Source organism: Schistocerca nitens, chromosome 4 (genome assembly GCF_023898315.1).
Source record: "Schistocerca nitens isolate TAMUIC-IGC-003100 chromosome 4, iqSchNite1.1, whole genome shotgun sequence".
NCBI lineage: Eukaryota > Metazoa > Arthropoda > Insecta > Orthoptera > Acrididae > Schistocerca > Schistocerca nitens.
The window spans coordinates 110,383,794-110,403,213 of NC_064617.1; the positions used below are offsets into that span (position 1 = coordinate 110,383,794).

General features: G+C 38.0%; 1 protein-coding gene across 1 annotated transcript in view; it reads left to right on the plus strand.

The window, feature by feature from the left end:
* Nucleotides 1-19,420, plus strand: part of LOC126251888 (hemocytin) — a 541,167-nt gene that overhangs the window by 437,276 nt on the left and 84,471 nt on the right. Inside the window, exons 60-62 of the mRNA XM_049952591.1 lie at nt 9,558-9,677; nt 10,591-10,792; nt 14,025-14,233. Coding sequence (XP_049808548.1) covers nt 9,558-9,677; nt 10,591-10,792; nt 14,025-14,233 — 531 coding nt within the window. The remainder of the gene's footprint in view (nt 1-9,557; nt 9,678-10,590; nt 10,793-14,024; nt 14,234-19,420) is intronic.

A 19,420-nucleotide genomic window follows, 5' to 3' on the forward strand; every position in this document is an offset into this window, starting at 1 on the left:
TTTGGTTACTCAAAATAAGTACAGCATATTAAAATTAACATAAAGCCTCACTCTGAAAAATGCTGCTGCCTCAGTTATATCAATTACCATCTGTTTATTACTGTTTCTTGTTTAAAACTGAGGAAGAGATTCTGATACCACATAGATGTTATTCATGAAAGAGTTGGGTATTCCCAACTTCTCTCTGTCCTTGCATATAAATTGCATGTTCTTTATACTGATCAAGAATTAAAATAATGCTCATGATGGTGATTTAAAAGTTACATCTGATATGTTGGTATGTTAGCATTTTACAATTTATTTCAGCTTCATGCAGTACCTCTTTCTATGAATCAGTCTCATCAAAAAGTAGGTATATTCATATCACATGATTGGTTGGGAGTCCCTCAAGATGGATGTTGAGCCATGTATTTGAAATTCCTTGTTTTGCTGCCACTTCAGTGATTGGCATGTCCTTAACTTATCCCTTTAATCCTTTAGGGGAATTGGGACTTACAGTGTAATGTGGAATCCAAATCACACGTTGTTCCTGGTATATCTTCATTTCATTGGTAGGTGAAAGCTAGCATAAAGGCAGACTGAAAAATTCCAGTGTCTGGCTGGGATTTGATCCCGCAACCTTACAGTCTCCATGCTCACACTTTACCACAGCAACACCAAGCTTGACTTTACTCTCACCAAGATGGCAATAAAAACAACCACATATTTCCTTTCTATCAGCTAATCTCATACTATGTTGAAATTAAACAGTGTTTCCCTTTGATCTCTGAATGAGAATATTGTCTATGATAATTACTACACAATATAGTTTAAATCTACCTTTGCAACTGCTAAAGAATGTGTATTTATTTTACCATACTGTTTCATTTTGTTTATTTAAATCATCATAATTAGTTGCAATTTCATCTCTTTTCCCCCCTGCATCTGAAAGTAGTGTTTGTACGCAAATTTTCCAGGTATTCCTCTGTTTAACACTAATATGTTGTACATACTGTCATTTTGGCTTGTAACACATGTTTTCTTACTTAAAGTGCAAGACATTCTTAAATATTTTGTCTTGCTTTGTAGCAAGAAATGTGAGGTCTGCAAACCAAAGTGTTCCTGCTCTATATACATCTCCAAGTCTGAGAATTGCTCGAAGGAAGCTTTCCAACTGCATTATCAGTGAAGTTAATTGGTTTGTGTACAATCAGCCAGCTACCTGTCTTTGAAGGAAGTTTAGATTTGCTATCGTGTCAATGATTAGAGATGGAAAAAAAGTTTGGATTGGGTGCCCAGTTAATGGCATAATAAAAAATGGTATTGCTATAGCTTGCAAGAGAGGCAAACCACATAATTGTGGCATAATATTTCTGTGAAGTGATCGCCACTGCTAAACAATCAAAACTTTACAATTGTCTCCCATCCTTTTTAAAGGAACATCTTGGCAATTGCCTGAAGAATTTCAGGGAAACAATGGAAAACCTAGATCTAGATGATCACATGGGGATTTGAACTGCTGTCCTTCTCAACATTAGTTCAATATTACAACCACTGCTCCACCCCACTTGGTTTGAAAATTGAGACAACACCAGGATTGAGTTGATCATCCCAACAACTGTAATCCATCAAACACTGATGCATCCATTTGGAAGTCTACAGGCAATACTTTTACCTTGGCACAATAATATGTGCTGGTCTGTTATAAAGGGTTTGTGCACATCTTTGTGATTAAAATGCTAACCAAGTGCTGAGAAACTTGTAGCCTTTGGGAAATGAGGAAAAACATTTTTCATATTGTTGGGAGGAGACAGAGATAATGGTGTAAGTTCCTGAACTCCATTAATTGTTTCATATTGTTCTTATTACAATGTGAAACCAGTAGGAGGATTCTTTGAAGAGGACAGAGATGTCCCATTATTGGGTGCCCATTTGCTGGCATAATGTGAAGTGGTAGTGTGCTAACTGGCTAGAGAGACAAATCACATACTGTTACATAATATTTCTGTGAAAAGCCACCACTGCCAAACAATGAGATCTTTACAATTGTCTATTCTAAATGTGGAAGCTGGATTTGCTGACATGGCACCTTGTCCAAATAAAATTGTTTACATGATGATAGAGCATCTGTCAGTCACAGCTAAAGAAACTTCTCATACTGAATAACTGCACTTGGCAGACAGGGTACTCCTCTGCGTTCTGGTGTGATGTAACATCAGCACCCCTCCTTAAGCCAGGGAGGAAGATGTTACTGTATCATTTGTGTCACTATATGCATGAGATAGAAGTTCTAGTGGACACTGAACTGCTTTTTGCCTTGTGTTTCCCAACCTAAGAAGCTCCAAAGTCTCTTTCAGCTTATGTTCAACTGATATTATTCTACAAACAAAAATGATGTGACTTACCATACGAAAGCGCTGGCAGGTTGATAGACACACAAACAAACACAATCGTACATGCAAAATTCTAGCTTTCGCAACCAACGGTTGCTTCATCAGGAAAGAGGGAAGGAGAGGGAAAGACGAAAGGATGTGGGTTTTAAGGCGGAGGGTAAGGAGTCATTCCAATCCCGGGAGCGGAAAGACTTACCTTAGGGGGAAAAAAGGACAGGTATACACTCGCACACACACCCATATCCAACCACACATACACAGACACAAGCAGACAGGAAGACAATGTCTGCTTGTGTCTGTGTATGTGTGGTTGGATATGGGTGTGTGTGCCAGTGTATACCACACATACACATACACAAGCAGACAGGAAGACAATGTCTGCTTGTGTCTGTGTATGTGTGGTTGGATATGGGTGTGTGTGCCAGTGTATACCTGTCCTTTTTTCCCCCTAAGGTAAGTCTTTCCGCTCCTGGGATTGGAATGACTCCTTACCCTCTCCCTTAAAACCCACATCCTTTCGTCTTTCCCTCTCCTTCCCTCTTTCCTGATGAAGCAACCGTTGGTTGCGAAAGCTAGAATTTTATGTGTATGATTGTGTTTGTTTGTGTGTCTATCGACCTGCCAGCGCTTTTGTATGGTAAGTCACATCATCTTTGTTTTTAAATATATTTTTCCTGCGTGGAATGTTTCCCTCTATTATATTGATATTATTCTACCATTGATAAAATTACCCTTCTGGAGTTAGCTACCCAGCAAGCCTTCATAGACAAGTTACCCTGGAGTTTTTTTCAGTCTTCAGATGGCCTACTATACTACTTGGAAGACTAATATCCTTTGACAGTTCCATGAATTGGGCTTCTGACCTCTTCTACTCATATTCATCAGTCCTTCATCTCTCAGACTTTCTTCAGTTATCTTGTTGAGTGTGTGGTTTGAGGTTTTCGGGCGTAAAAGTTATCTTGTTGAGCAAGTCATCTCAGATCACTTTGAAATGTAGTATAGTATCCATCAGTTGATTGCTCTTAGTGTCATTATGTTTTTGGTTGTCATAAGTAGCATTATACCCACTGTGAGAAGGCAAGTACAATGCTCCTTTTTCATGGATGTTTTCACTGTATTATGCTACTTTCCCAACCCACCAACAGCAAGTTCCATAAAACAAAAAGTTAAGAACACTATATTGATCAGTGTGCATTGTCATCATACATTCTTAAAGCAGATTTCATCAATTTGCTTTTTAACAAATGCACCCTAATGAAATTGAAAGATTCAGTGAAGTTTGCAAGCCTTTTATTTGATGATAAAATATTGTTGTTGCCCCACCTTAGGGAACTGAAAACCAAGCCCCTTAAGCTTTTTAACATCTTCAGGGGCATTAGCCACAATACCAGCAGTATACAGGGTGAAGCACTTAAATCTAGACAAATGAAAGTTTTTTTAAAAGCAAATTTATTAAAACAAAATAATGATGAAAATGAAAATCCTTTTTCATATGCTGTTGTTGTTGTGGTCTTCAGTCCTGAGACTGGTTTGATGCAGCTCTCCATGCTACTCTATCCTGTGCAAGCTTCTTCATCTCCCAGTACCTACTGCAGCCTACATCCTTCTGAATCTGCTTAATGTATTCATCTCTTGGTCTCCCTCTATGATTTTTACCCTCCAAGCTGCCCTCCAGTACTAAATTGGTGATCCCTTGATGCTTCAGAACATGTCCTGCCAACCGATCCATTCTTCTAGTCAAGTTGTGCCACAAACTCCTCTTCTCCCCAATTCTATTCAATACCGCATCATTAGTTATGTGATCTACCCACATAATTTTCAGCATTCTTCTGTAGCACCACATTTTGAAAGATTCTATTCTCTTCTTGTCTAAACTATTTATCGTCCATGTTCCACTTCCATACATGGCTACACTCCATACAAATACTTTCAGAAACAACTTCCTGACACTTAAATCTATACTCGATGTTAACAAATTTCTCTTCTTCAGAAACACTTTCCTTGCCAATGCCAGTCTACATTTCATACCCTCTCTACTTTGACCATCATCAGTTATTTTGCTCCCCAAATAGCAAAACTCCTTTACTACTTTAAGTGTCTCATTTCCTAATCTAATTCCATCCGCATCACCCGACTTAATTCGACTACATTCCATTATTCTCGTTTAGCTTTTGTTGATGTTCATCTTATACCCTCCTTTCAAGACACTGTCCATTTCGTTCAACTGCTCTTCCAAGTCCTTTGCTGTCTCTGACAGAATTACAATGTCATCGGCGAACCTCAAAGTTTTTATTTCTTCTCCATGGATTTTAATACCTACTCCAAACTTTTATTTTGTTTCCTTTACTGCTTGCTCAATGTACAGATTTAATAGCATTGGGGAGAGGCTACAACCCTGTCTCACTCCCTTCCCAACCACTGCTTCCCTTTCATGTCCCTCGACTCTTATAACTGCCATCTGATTTCTGTTCAAATTGTAAATAGCCTTTCGCTCCCTGTATTTTACCCCTGCCACCTTCAGAATTTGAAAGAGAGTATTCCAGTCAACATTGTCAAAAGTTTTCTCTAAGTCCACAAATGCTAGAAACGTAGGTTTGCCTTTCCTTAATCTTTCTTCTAAGATAAATCGTAGGGTCAGTATTGCCTCACATGTTCCAACATTTCTACGGAATCCAAACTGATCTTCCCTGAGGTCGGCTTCTACCAGTGTTTCCATTCGTCTGTAAAGAATTCTTGTTAGTATTTTGCATTTGTGACTTATTAAACTGATAGTTCAGTAATTTTCACATCTGTCAACACCTGCTTTCTTTGGGATTGGAATTATTATATTCTTCTTGAAGTCTGAGGGAATTTCGCCTGTCTTTTACATATAATTAGTGATATCTTTCAAGAGTAACATTACTTGATGCAACCCCTTTCAGCGACAATGAGCGCTTCCAGTCTTGTCCTGAAGCAATCGCATGCATTCTTGAAAACTGTATTGACCATATTCACAAATGATGTTGGATAGCGGTGCCTAGAGATGCATCATTAGGGTGCCTCATCTTATTGATAACTCTTTCAACTATGCTCCAAACATAGTAGTTGATGGGGTAGAACTCCTTTGATCAGAACATGTCAGCATTATCCAAGAGCCAGTTTTGGACTAAATGGCTCATGTGAACTGGATCACCATCCTGTTGTAAAACATACTGTCTCCCTGAGGCCACAGTTACCATCCACAATTTCACAACATTTGTCTAAACCTGCAGGTAAACTTCCCCTCACTGGACACAACACATAGTTTGTGAACCCTCAGACTTCTACAAAGCATTATACTTGCCCACAAAATGGTAAACAGTTGATCTCGGGTACTTGAAGAATAAAACTACCTCTGTGGGTCAATGCTCACTGCAAAAATTTTCAATAATTGCAGCTTTTCAGTTGTGCTCCACAATTGGCCATAATGCCATGGCCATTTTGAGGTTCTCACTGTTTACTAGATGCCTATGGCTTTCAAGAATACCAGTCGCAACATCCGACCAAAAGATGATATGGTGGGAAATTCAAATTGAAATTTGTCCGGATTTAAGCGCCACACTCTGTACAGAATGTGTCTGCTTCAGTTTTATATGGCTTTTGTGTGATTTCAGTTTCTCCAGTGTCTAGTACATTGGTCAGCAAGACTTGATACAAAGTAATATAACAGTATTACAGTGTTAACATTAATTATATTGTACCTAATACATTAATTTTAATTGTTTCTATGAATATGCTATTCATTGGAATAGAAGGCTTTGCTGCCCAAGAGAAAGGTACCAAATTATCCACAAGACATTTGATTTGCTCTGGAGGAATGTGGAATACATACATTTACAGTTATGTTCTTATTTTTGTGCTAATGGTAAGGCCCTTGACATCTTTAGAGACTATTTGTGATCATCACATGAATATAATAGAGGGAAACATTCCACGTGGGAAAAATATATCTAAAAACAAAGATGATGTGACTTACCGAATGAAAGTGCTGGCAGGTCGATAGACACACAAACATGCACACAAAATTCAAGCTTTTGCAACAAACGGTTGCTTCATCAGGAAAGAGGGAAAGACGAAAGGATGTGGGTGTTAAGGAAGAGGGTAAGGAGTCATTCCAGTCCCGGGAGTGGAAAGACTTACCTTAGGGGGAAAAAAGGACAGGTATACACTCGCACACACACCCATATCCAACCACACATACACAGCCACAAGCAGACAGGAAGACAATGTCTGCTTGTGTCTGTGTATGTGTGGTTGGATATGGGTGTGTGTGTCAGTGTATACCACACATACACAGACACAAGCAGACAGGAAGACACATCCATATCCAACCACACATACACAGACACAAGCAGACAGGAAGACAATGTCTGCTTGTGTCTGTGTATGTGTGGTATACACTGACACACACACCCATATCCAACCACACATACACAGACACAAGCCAACATTGTCTTCCTGTCTGCTTGTGTCTATTTATGTGTGGATGTATATGTGTGTGTGTGTGTGTGAGTGTATACCTGTCCTTTTTTCCCCCTAAGGTAAGTCTTTCCACTCCCGGTATTGGAATGACTCCTTACCCTCTCCCTTAAAACCCACATCCTTTCGTCTTTCCCGCTCCTTCCCTCTTTCCTGATGAAGCAACCGTTTGTTGCGAAAGCTTGAATTTCATGTGTATGTTTATGTTTGTTTGTGTGTCTATTGGCCTGCCAGCACTTTCGTTCGGTAAGTCACATCATCTTTGCTTTTAGATATATGATCATCATATGATATACATAGTTTCATTATTTGTTGAAATTAGATACTGCTGAAGACAAGGGATATCAATTAATATATGTATTTTAATTCCATTTATAAACCAGTGTAAAGGAGAATTTTATCAAAACTGCTCAGAACAAAGGTTTCATGTTTCTCAGTGGAGTGCATTACATCTCAAGCCATAGACACAACATACAGATTTTGTACACTGTTCAGTATATCAACATACCAGAAAGTATCATTCGAAGCTTTGACCATGCATGTTGTCAACACAGGAAGTTTGCCACCAAATTGTTGTACATGACAGCAACATCATTCAAATGTTCAACCAGAATCATTAGAAACAAAACACCAAAACTCTGTGTTGCAGTGGTCATCCTCAGGCAGCAACACCATTTGGTGACCACTGTACAGGACACATTAAGGCTCATAAGTATCCTGAGAAATATGCAACAGAACTGCTCACTTCCTTCTAGGAAAAACCTGGGAGAGCTGTGTTGTGACTAAGATGGTACACAACATGATATTGGAATTTACATATCCATTATTAATAGCATGATACACTTCTTCACCTTCCATCACTGTGGGGCATGAAAAAGATGGACAAGGGAACACTTTGAATGAAATCTGGATTGTTGACAAAGGATTTGCCTCACCAGTGAATTCAAGATTTGTTTAGGTCCTGACAGATGTTGTACAAGAGTGAACACAGCCAGGCACCCATTGTTTTATCAGGGAGAAGGGTCAATCATGTTTTTCGCCAGTAATATGTTTGGATGCCAGACATCTCCTATCACTATTGATGGTAATTTTAGGGCTGTGCAGTATTGGAACAGGATCCTCTAACCTATTGTCCAGCCCACAGCCAGTACTTTGGTGGTGGAGTCATCTTTCAAACAGATAATTTTGTGCACATTGTGCTTGACGAATATACTCCTTCCTTCAGAGGCAGAAATCAACTGAGTGGCACAGCTTGTAATGTCAGTTGAGATTAGCGTGATTGAACATGCTTGGCACCAATTAAAATTTGTTATGTTTTATCCCAGAACTCTTCTCACACACCGGATCGCCTCAGAAGGACCACCAGTGGTACCAGATTGGTTGCCTGTGCATGTTACAGTGCATAGGGTGGAGCACTATTTTGATTTCACAAATATGGTTTTTCAAATTAAATGAAGTAACCATCGACAGCAGCTGAGCATACCTGCATAATACACATACAGTATTAAGTTTAACTGCAAACAGTGATATTATCATTAAGACACAGCATCATTGGAAAAAGAAGTGGTCAGAGGTGAGGTACACTGCCCACCTATATTATAGCTCCTTCCAGCTTCTATACTGCCCACCTGTATTGCAGCTCCTTCCAGCTTCATGATGAAACATAGTCCTTCTGTGTAACCTCCAGATTAAGCACTGCCCTTTGATCCATGGATTCCAACTCCAGGACCCATCAGTCTGCAATGCTAGTGGCGTATGATCAACTGTACACCACATTTGGGAAGAGTACGTTGAATGTATGCCAACATGTGCGTTTGAAGTAAGAATCCAGATATTCAAATTACTGCTTTGATAGTATAAGCCCTGAAGGTTATGAGGCTGTAATACGGAATCATGAGTTTCAAAAACTTACCTTCACATCCTTTCAAAGTTGTCAGCTTTAACTCTCTCTCTCTCTCTCTCTCTCTCTCTCTCTCTCTCTCTCTGTCACACACACACACACACACACACACACGCACACGCACACACACTCTTAATCCTTAATACTTAATCCTTCATTGTACTGGGTCCTTTACAAGTGATCTGTAGCTTTTTCTTATTGGATTGATTAGACAAATGCTATCCTGTCATAGCAATTCTTAGCAGAAAAGTGTGGTTCTAACTGTCATTTCACAAACCAACTTCAACTTGACTTTGTAGTGTAAGAACCAACCACAACTGATTTTTACAAAGTTTTTTAAAATTGGTTGTAGCAAAATATAATATTAATACAATTTTTATATAAATTTCTTTATCATCATCTCTTTATCAAATGAGCAACAGCTGAAAACCACACAGAGCTGTATCTAATTTTCCCTTTGTTGCCACTGAAATGGTGCAGAAGCAAGACATTGGGCATGCATTGGGAGAATATCTGTTCAGACATCCACCCACCCTTTCCAACTAATGTTTCCCATGATATCCCTAAATCCTGTAGGGCAAATGCCAGGATAGTCCCTTGAATGGACACAGCTGATTACCTTCCCTATACTTTCCCATTCTGAACTTGTACTCTGTTATTATCAACTGTGATGTGGATGGTGCGTCAAATCTTAACTTCCCTTCTTGTCGCCATCTCGTCAACACAGCTCAAAAAACTAGAAGAACTATGAAGGCGCTATTTTAACATTTTGTGTTTTTTGCTTACAGGTCATAGTCACAAATAAGGAATGCATGCATGAACAAGGCTCAACCTGTACAGAAGAAGTTAAAGTGCTATATAAACAGCATGTTGTACATGTCAGAAGAAATCAAGATAACATAGAAGAGGTATTTTACCATATTGCAACAATAGATCTTATATTTCTAAAGATTGTAATTTTAGCTCAACTGTTACCAGAAATACTATTTTCTCATTGCACTTTAAACTAACTGTTGCATACTGTCTTAGTTCTCTCTCATTTGTTCATCATCTGCCTCACAAATTATTTAGATGCTTTTTTCAGTTAACAAAATAGTTTTGCATTTTTATTTACCTTTGCCATCATTTAAGCCTTTCCGTAATAACTATTTCTCTCTTGGTAATTTTCAAGGCACAGAAAAGTTTCTGTTTACACACTGTTTAAATTAAATGGTATATTTTGTGTCTTCATCCGTCTTATAAACCCATTTTTGTGTGTGCATGGAGTTTGTGAAACATGATGTATGAATGAGTGACCACCAAACATAAACAGACAACATGATGATTCAGAGTACATAAAGGAAAAAAATGAATGTGACAAAATCTGAAAATTATCTTCAGTCTCATATTAGATGCAACTTTTAATTGACATGTCAGTAGTTTCAGTACATGTTCTCTCCCACTGGAATATACCCAGACATATGTATGCAACATGTTCATTTCCCTATCAGTGTCTACAGACATATGATGGCCTCTCTCCTCAACCTTGACACTGCATGAAAGAAATGTATTTAAATGTATTTTTCCTTTCTTTAAAAATCTCTAATTGGCATTAGCTATTTAAGAAATCTTTGGTTTCAAATAATCACTTCTCCATGGCCAGACTGACTGGATAAATTTATTTTATCGCTTAATATTTGAGCTGAGCAAAGTAGTTGCATTACTATTCATGGTACTTAACAAAGTGATTCATTGTGAACTTTACATTTCATGTTAATAGATAAAATGTTAACTATTGTTGGGTTTATTTCATTAAGATTACATTTCTGTATGTTTTCACAGATTGTAACTACAATTGATGGCTCACTGATTAATAATTTCCCTGTGCGCCTCGACTGGATTATTCTAGAAGAACTGGATAAGACTGAACTGACCCTTCTGATTCCTTCCATCCAGTTGGAAGTATCTTATTTCCATAGAAGTTTTGGATTCAACGTCCGCTTACCTTCTCATACATACGGAGGAAAAGTAGAGGGACTTTGTGGTAAGGATCAGTCTATAAACAATATTAATTTATCCTACTACTTGTATTAACAGAATACAAATACTAATTCATAGTATGTGTGCACGGCAAGAGGTATCCTCCATTTGTTATTTACAGTTTAAGTGGTGTTGTTTAGGTACTTTAATGGAGAAACAAATATTATAGAAACTGCAAGAGCTCGTTGATACATTAAAAATGCCAAATACAAAGATGGAATTGCTTTCATTCCTTACCTTCAAGAGAAATACCAGTACTACTGATAACACTTACATAAGTACATACAGTATCCCATCTTTTGCAAATAATAATTCCTTCCTTTGGGAGGAGAGAGGGATAGACTGGGAAAGTTTAAAAAGGAAGAGCAGCTTGTTCAGACCACAGGTGGTTCCCTCTCATCACGGGGTCTGAGTGACATGTCTGTAATGGTTGGATGTCAATGTAACTTCATACACATTCACATCATCAGCCTGTATGTAAATGATCTGAGTTGCAAGGGACGTGAAGAGCATCAGATGTTATGTGATCACTGTGAGATGCGCACAGTAGTGTGAGATAACCTTATCGGCACCTTTGAAAGGAACCACACTGAGAGTTCTCCATCTGGCGGATTGGTTGAATTGTGCAGTATCCAGATCTGTGAGGCATTCAGACATGACAGTGGCCCAATGTTGAACTGCTTGGGAGTTGAGGGTAGGCATACTCAAGGTTCTAGTTGACCACATCTGACTACCACAAGGGGGGATTGCTGTACTGTGTACCGCACACACAGTAAACCTTTCACAGCTGCAACTTCCATCTGATACCAAGTAAGGGACACCCGGCAAGATTCTGTGTTATCAAACACCACTTTTTGATGACGAGTAGTATCTGGACCAGGGAATTACCACCCATTACGTAAGATGCTATTGACATAACACAAACGACTGTATTTTGAGAGATGCCACAACTGGGATGTTTTAACTGCTGATGACTGGTGTTGCATTGTGTTTGTGGCAATCGTTGCTGAGTATGGGAGTGCCTTGGAAGAGGCCCCTTTCTTCTGATGTTTTGGAGAGGCACTGCACAGTTGTATTTACAATTTCTTCTAGAATATTTAATAATCTGCCTTGAAATGTACACTAATATGATGAAACAACTGGACAACGTACTTAATGAGCAAACAGATAAGCTGTATGTAATAAATTTCGACAGTATTTCAAATGGCTAAGTGCAGTTTGGTGTCTTCCTATACTGCATGTAAAATTGTCTAATTTGACATGATTTATTGGATTAATTTGTAATTTTATACGTTTTGGATGTTCTATCTTCATATACCAATTGTCCAAAGATTATATTTCATTTATATGAGTACATGTCACAGATGTATATAAATATGAAGAAACAGATAATGCAGACTCTTCGGCCTGTTAGTTCCATGTTTACACTATATGAAAGTTAATGTCAGGCGTGATCAAGAATTGCCACTGCCTAAGATTTGACAGCAAGATCATACACAGCAAGAAGATGGATTTCATATCCTATTGTATTAACTGACACATGTGTCACTGCTGTAGAGATATGTAATGTAAATAGGTGTATATTTCAGCTGTTATACATACAATTGGTGTGTTGTAAATATTGATGTACATGTAGCTGTTTGTTCCTCTGTATCAGATGCCACTGATGATGGGTTACACACCAAAATACCAATTTGGTAAATAAACATTCCAAGTGCAGCTCACACAGTTTAGAAGATATCCGTTAATAAATATCTTTAAAATTTCTCTTATCAGACTCTTGCAGCTTTCTCTGTTCTGTGATAATTTTTTCTCTTGCATGAGTTAGATGAATTAAGCAAATTTCAATTCTATAAAATTGTCAGACAGAATTTCTGCCAGTATGTACTACTGTCAGACACACATAAAAGTGCACAAAAATGCACTGGTTATTGGAACTATTAGTTCCTTCCTTAGGTAGGAAAGGGGAACCAGCTGGGGAAGATTATACAGGAAGAGTGCGCAACTCTGTTCACAGAATGAGAGGAGCCCCCTAGAGTCAGCACCAGGGAAGGTAGGAGGTCAAGGACCAGAGAGGATGAGGACGTAGAAGTAAAGATGGATTGGGAAGAAGAGAATTGTCTGGTTGCCAACGAGGAGCAGAAGGAGACAGGGAAAAAACAATCAGAGATAGGGAAGGGAGGAAAAGGAGAATGAAAAAGTAAAAGGTAATAAAGAAAAAAATAGACAAGACAAAAATGAAAAAGATGATAATAGAATAAAAAAATGGGCGGGGGGGGGGGGGGGAGATTATGCTAACAGGGGTGAAGTCAAGGAGGATTTCAGGATGTGAGAAGATCCATTTAGCTTGTGTTGTGTAACAGGCACTCAGGTCCCTTGCGTTATGAGGAAGATCATGTTCAGGAACTAGGAACTGGATGTCCCCCTAAAATGGACAATTCTTCCATGTCCATCCATGTACTCAGCTAGTGTAGTGGTGGTCATTCTTATATAAAATGCTGTGCACTGGACATGTATCAGTTGATAACATGTATGGTTTCCCAAGTTACTTTGTCTTTTATTTTGGAGGATTTACTACAGGGAGGGCTGGAGTAGGGGCAGTGGGTGGGTGTATGGGGCAGATTTCACAATGGGGATGATTGCACATGTAAGAATCGTGGGATAAGGATTTTAATTTGGGAGTGTCATATGGTATGACAAGGATGTAAGGGTGATGTGGGGAGGCTATCAAGGAGAGATACATAGTCCTGATCGAGTAATGTATTGAGACATTTCTGGCCCAGTGTTACTGGGTAACTACTGATTTTTTTGGAAGTGGATGCTGTTTTGGTCAAAGGATGATAGGAGACTACTACCTGAGAAATTTGTCTGTAAGTAAAATACATGCCTAGTTGCAGAAGAGGAAAGCTTGGGAGAGATTGTTGGTGTAGGTCTTCATGGATTCAGTGTTGAAACTAATTTGAGTTAGTAACTCTCATTTCTGTAACTTATGAAACTAATTTGAGTTAGTAACTCTCATTTCTGTAACTTATAAACTTGAAAAGTTCGCTGGTTCAAAAAATTCCTTTTCTACATGACGGCATGGTATGTACACAAAATTGCTTACTTGATTGTAATTACCATTTAGAATACTGACAACTTCATCATTTATGAATTTTATAGCAAAATTAACTTTTGTCCAGTCTTCTATCACTTTAGCAGCTGTACTAATTCAATCATTTTATTTTATTGTGAAGGGGACTGTAATAAAAATCCACATGATGACTTTAAAGTAAAATCTGGTGAATTGACAGAAGACATAGATGAATTTGGTAAAAGCTGGTTGACAGAAGATGTCAAGAATGAAATGGAATGCAAGTCAATTGAAAAGAAGCCACCTTGTGAGAGCTTGCCACCTGACCAGGACCCGTGTATGGAGCTTATTACTGCTGAAGTTTTCGGACAGGTATTATTAATTTTTGTTACAAAGCAGTTTTGTGAACTTGAATTTTTGGGTTTACTTCTGAAATGCAGGATTGTGGTATATTCAGTATGTTTCATTCATGTATCTGTATGTGTCATCTATAATTGTAAGTAAATATAAGGGTCTTTTGAAAATGGTTGTATTTGTCTCTGTCTTCCCTCAGTTAAGCATGCACTGCAGTTAAATCATAAAATTCAGTCTGATAATTCCATGTTCCATGGATCATATTCACTATAAAATTTATGATGTGGACTGTGTCAGTTGTACAAATGATTACAGAGACAGTTATGATATAATATACAGGGTGTTTATAAATGAATATCGGGGTTTTAATGCTTTGTAATATTTATTACATTAAACTTACAGTTATAAATGATATCTCAAATGAAAGCACAACTCAAACAGTTTTACCAAGAACCTTATAAATGTTCAGTGTGATCACTGGCATAGTGAAGTATGCGATTGGTTGAACTTCACTGTACCCAAGCACCGGATAGGCCGCCAGGGGCCCAATGACAGGGCTTGCTTTGCATGGCCTCCGCATTCACCCGACCTAATGCCATGCAATTTTTTCCTTTGGGGCTTCATCAAGGATCGTGTATACGTGCCTCCACTACCAGCAGACCTCCTTGAATTAAGAAACCGGATTGAAGCAGCTGTTGCTGCAATCACTGAAGACACAGTTATCAACATTTGGGAAGAACTCGCCTATAGACTTAATGTGTGCCGTGTGACAAATGGTGGTTACATTGAACATTTATAAGGTTCTTGGTAAAACTCTTTGAGTTGCTCTTTCATTTGACATACCCTGTATATTTATGTGGCTACACAGTAGCCATTTAGATGTTTGTAACTGACCAATTATTTCTATTTAAGAATTCCTCTATAGAAGAAGTTCTTAAGGGGAAACAACTTTAATTTGCGTGGAAACTGTAATGCTTCTTGAATAATTTATTTCGGCGGGCAGATTATCAATGTCTGAGTATTGCTGTCTTCCAGTGCCAAAGTTAAATTCACTGGAGGGAGATGCAGATCAAAGATAGTTTTTACTGCTAGTATTGTATTGTTGTATATTTCTATGACTTTCGAATAGGGGAATTCTGTAGTTCATCGCTACATTAGGAATTTTCACATTATATTTAAAAAGATAAAACACTGCTAGTAGTAGTCTATTCTATGAGAAGAAAGAGAGTTGTTTCTAAAAATTAAGATGCATTTTTGAGGAAAGAAGAAGTAAAGTTTGATAAATCATATATTATTTAGTGAGACTACAAAATATTGCAAAATGAAACCATTAAAATCAACTTGTAATTTACCAGTTTTAGATTTTAAGTTGTGAAGTATTTCAATTTTCTTTAGAATTTATAGAATTTTTTGCTTTATATCTGATGAAGAGTTAGCGCCACCTGTCATATTAAATTGCCGTTTTTTTATTTTCTGTTACCAGTTTTAACATCTACATTACAACTTTGACATTTATCATACACCAACAATTGTGCTGTAACAATAGGTGGCTTTTCCTAGTGAAAATTGCTGCTTGTCATGCAGATTATGTATGTCTTCAATTCTTGATTCTGTACAATTAGTTAATTTGTAGAAGTGATTAATAAGGTATGTTTCTAAGTTGCTTCTGAATTAAAAATAATCCCTAACTTGTTGAAACCATCTGTACCAGAATACAAAATGCCCATCAGCAACTAACTTTTATTGCTAGTGATATATTTCATATAGGTGTAAAAATATTGGGAAATTAGTATAAGAATTATAAGACATTTGAAGATGCCCCTGAAAGATATTCAGTTACCTACTTTGTGCAGTATTCTTGCTGTTCACTTTGATTTCATTGGTCCAGAATATCATTCCAAATGAAAACAAAGAGTGAAAGCATACAAACTAAAACAACATCATTTTTTTTCAAGTTAACAGAATGAGAGATTCTACTACATGCAAAATGGTTTCTTGAGTAGTTTACCTGTAAATTGGTTCCATTTTTGCATGCCATTTAGCTGAACACCAAGAAATTTTACATGTAGAGTGTCATTTAGTGTCAATTTTATTTGTTTTAAATTGTGAATCTTCGTGAGATTAAAACTTAATCTAGATGCTGTGAACTAATTGCATTTCTGTTCAGCTATCGTGGCAATTGTATCAGATATGGTTGGTTTTGGCTCTTGATTCAGATGATTGAGACAATCACAAAAACTGCAACATTGCTTTTGTATTGAAGCTCTACGTCTCACAGCCATAAGTCAAGGCTGGTTCCACACCCTGAGTATTAACTTTCTATTCCAGACGCATCAGAAGATTAGTTTCAGAAACACGATTTACTTTATCAAAAGCACCCCAGGCCATTTATGCTCTTCTGTTTATTTCTTTTCCTGTTCATCTAACCACCTTTTACTGACCTAAATAATAAAATTTTGATAAAATAAATAGGGTTTCGAAAACTTAAGTTTCCTGTGTACAAAATTACATAGACATCTGACAATGTCTTCTGGGCACTTCACTTTTTCCTGGCAATGTACACAGGTTATTCAAAATGATATGTTGTTGTTGCTGTTGTTGTTGTGGTCTTCAGTCCTGAGACTGGTTTGATGCAGCTCTCCATGATACTCTATCCTGTGCAAGCTTCTTCATCTCCCAGTACCTACTGCAGCCTACATCCTTCTGAATCAGTTTACTGTATTCATCTCTTGGTCTCCCTCTACGATTTTTACCCTCCACGCTGCCCTCCAATGCTAAATTTGTGATCCCTTGATGCCTCAAAACATGTCCTACCAACTGATCCCTTCTTCTAGTCAAGTTGTGCCACAAACTTCTCTTCTCCCCAATCCTATTCAATACCTCCTCATTAGTTACGTGATCTACCCATCCAATCTTCAGCATTCTTCTGTAGGACCACATTTCGAAAGCTTCTATTCTCTTCTTGTCCGAACTAGTTATCGTCCATGTTTCACTTCCATACATGGCTACACTCCATACAAATACTTTCAGAAACGACTTCCTGACACTTAAATCTATACTCGATGTTAACAAATTTCTCTTCTTCAGAAACGATTTTCTTGCCATTGCCAGTCTACATTTTATATCCTCTCTACTTTGACCATCATCAGTTATTTTACTCCCTAAATAGCAAAACTCCTTTACTACTTTAAGTGTCTCATTTTCTAATCTAATTCCCTCAGCATCACCCGATTTAATTTGACTACATTCCATTATCCTCGTTTTGCTTTTGTTGATGTTCATCTTATATCCTCCTTTCAAGACACTGTCCATTCCATTCAACTGCTCTTCCAAGTCCTTTGCTGTCTCTGACAGAATTACAATGTCATCAGTAAAACCTCAAAGTTTTTTTTCTTCTCCATGGATTTTAATACCTACTCCGAACTTTTCTTTTGTTTCCTTTATTGCTTACTCAACATACAGATTGAATAGCATCTGGGAGAGGCTACAACCCTGTCTCACTCCCTTCCCAACCACTGCTTCCCTTTCATGTCCCTTGACTCTTATAACTGCCATCTGGTTTCTGTACAAATGGTAAACAGCCTTTTGCTCCCTGTATTTTACCCCTGCCACCTTCAGAATTTGAAAGAGAGTATTCCAGTCAACATTGTCAAAAGCTTTCTCTAAGTCTAAAAATGCTAGAAATGTAGGTTTACCTTTCTTTAATCTTTCTTCTAAGATAAGTCGTAGGGTCAGTATTGCCTCACGTGTTCCAACGTTTCTACGGAATCCAAACTACTCTTCCCTGAGGTCAGCTTCTACCAGTTTTTCCATTCGTCTGTAAAGAATTCGCATTAGTATTTTGCAGCTGTGACTTATTAAACTGATAGTTCGGTAATTTTCACATCTGTCAACACCTGCTTTCTTTGGGATTAGAATTACTATATTCTTCTTGAAGTCTGAGGGAATTTCGCCTGTCTCATACATCTTGCTCACCAGATGGTAGATTTTTGTTAGGCCTGGCTCTCCCAAGGCTGTCAGTAGTTCTAATGGAATGTTGTCTACTCCTGGGGCCTTGTTTCAACTTAGGTCTTTCAGTGCTCTGTCAAACTCTGCAAGCAGTATCATATCTCCCATTTCATCTTCATCTACCTCCTCTTCCATTTCCATAATATTGTCCTCAAGAACATCGCCCCTGTATTCACTCTCTATATACTCCTTCCACCTTTCTGCTTTCCCTTCTTTGCTTAGAACTGGGTTTCCATCTGAGCTCTTGATATTCATGCAAGTGGTTCTCTTTTCTCCAAAGGTCTCTTTAATTTTCCTGTAGGCAGTATCTATCTTACCCCTCGTGAGATAAGCCTCTACATCCTTACATTTGTCCTCTAGCCATCCCTGCTTAGCCATTTTGCACTTCCTGTCGGTCTCATTTTTGAGACATTTGTATTCCTTTTTGCCTGCTTCACTTACTGCATTTTTGTATGTTCTCCTTTCATCAATTAAATTCAGTATATCTTCTGTTACCCAATGATTTCTACTAGCCCTCGTCTTTTTACCTACTTGATCCTCTGCTGCCTTCACTGTTTCATTCCTCAAAGCTAACCATTCTTCTTCTACTGTATGTCTTTCCTCCATTCCTGTCAATTGTTCCCTTATGCTCTCCCTGAAACTCTGTACAACCTCTGGTTTAGTCAGTTTATCCAGGTCCCATCTCCTTGTATTCCCACCTTTTTGCAGTTTCTTCAGTTTTAGTCTACAGTTCATAACCAATAGATTGTCGTCAGAGTCCACATCTGCCCTTGAAAATGTCTCACAATTTAAAACCTGGTTCCTAAATCTCTGTCTTACCATTATACAATCTATCGAAACCTTTTAGTATCTCCAGGGTTCTTCCATGTATACAACCTTCTTTCATGATTCTTGAACCAAGTGTTAGCTATGGTTAAGTTATGCTCTGTGCAAAATTCTACCAGGTGGCTTCCTGTTTCATTTCTTATCCCCAATCCGTATTCACCTACTACATTTCCTTCTCTTCCTTTTCTTACTGTCAAATTCCAGTCACCCATGACTATTAAATTTTTGTCTCCCTTCACTACCTGAATAATGTCTTTTATCTCATCATACATTTCATCAATTTCTTCATCATCTGCACAGCTAGTTGTCATGTAAACTTGTGTCTTGTTCCTCCTGCCACCGAACTTCACTAATTCCCACTATATCTAACTT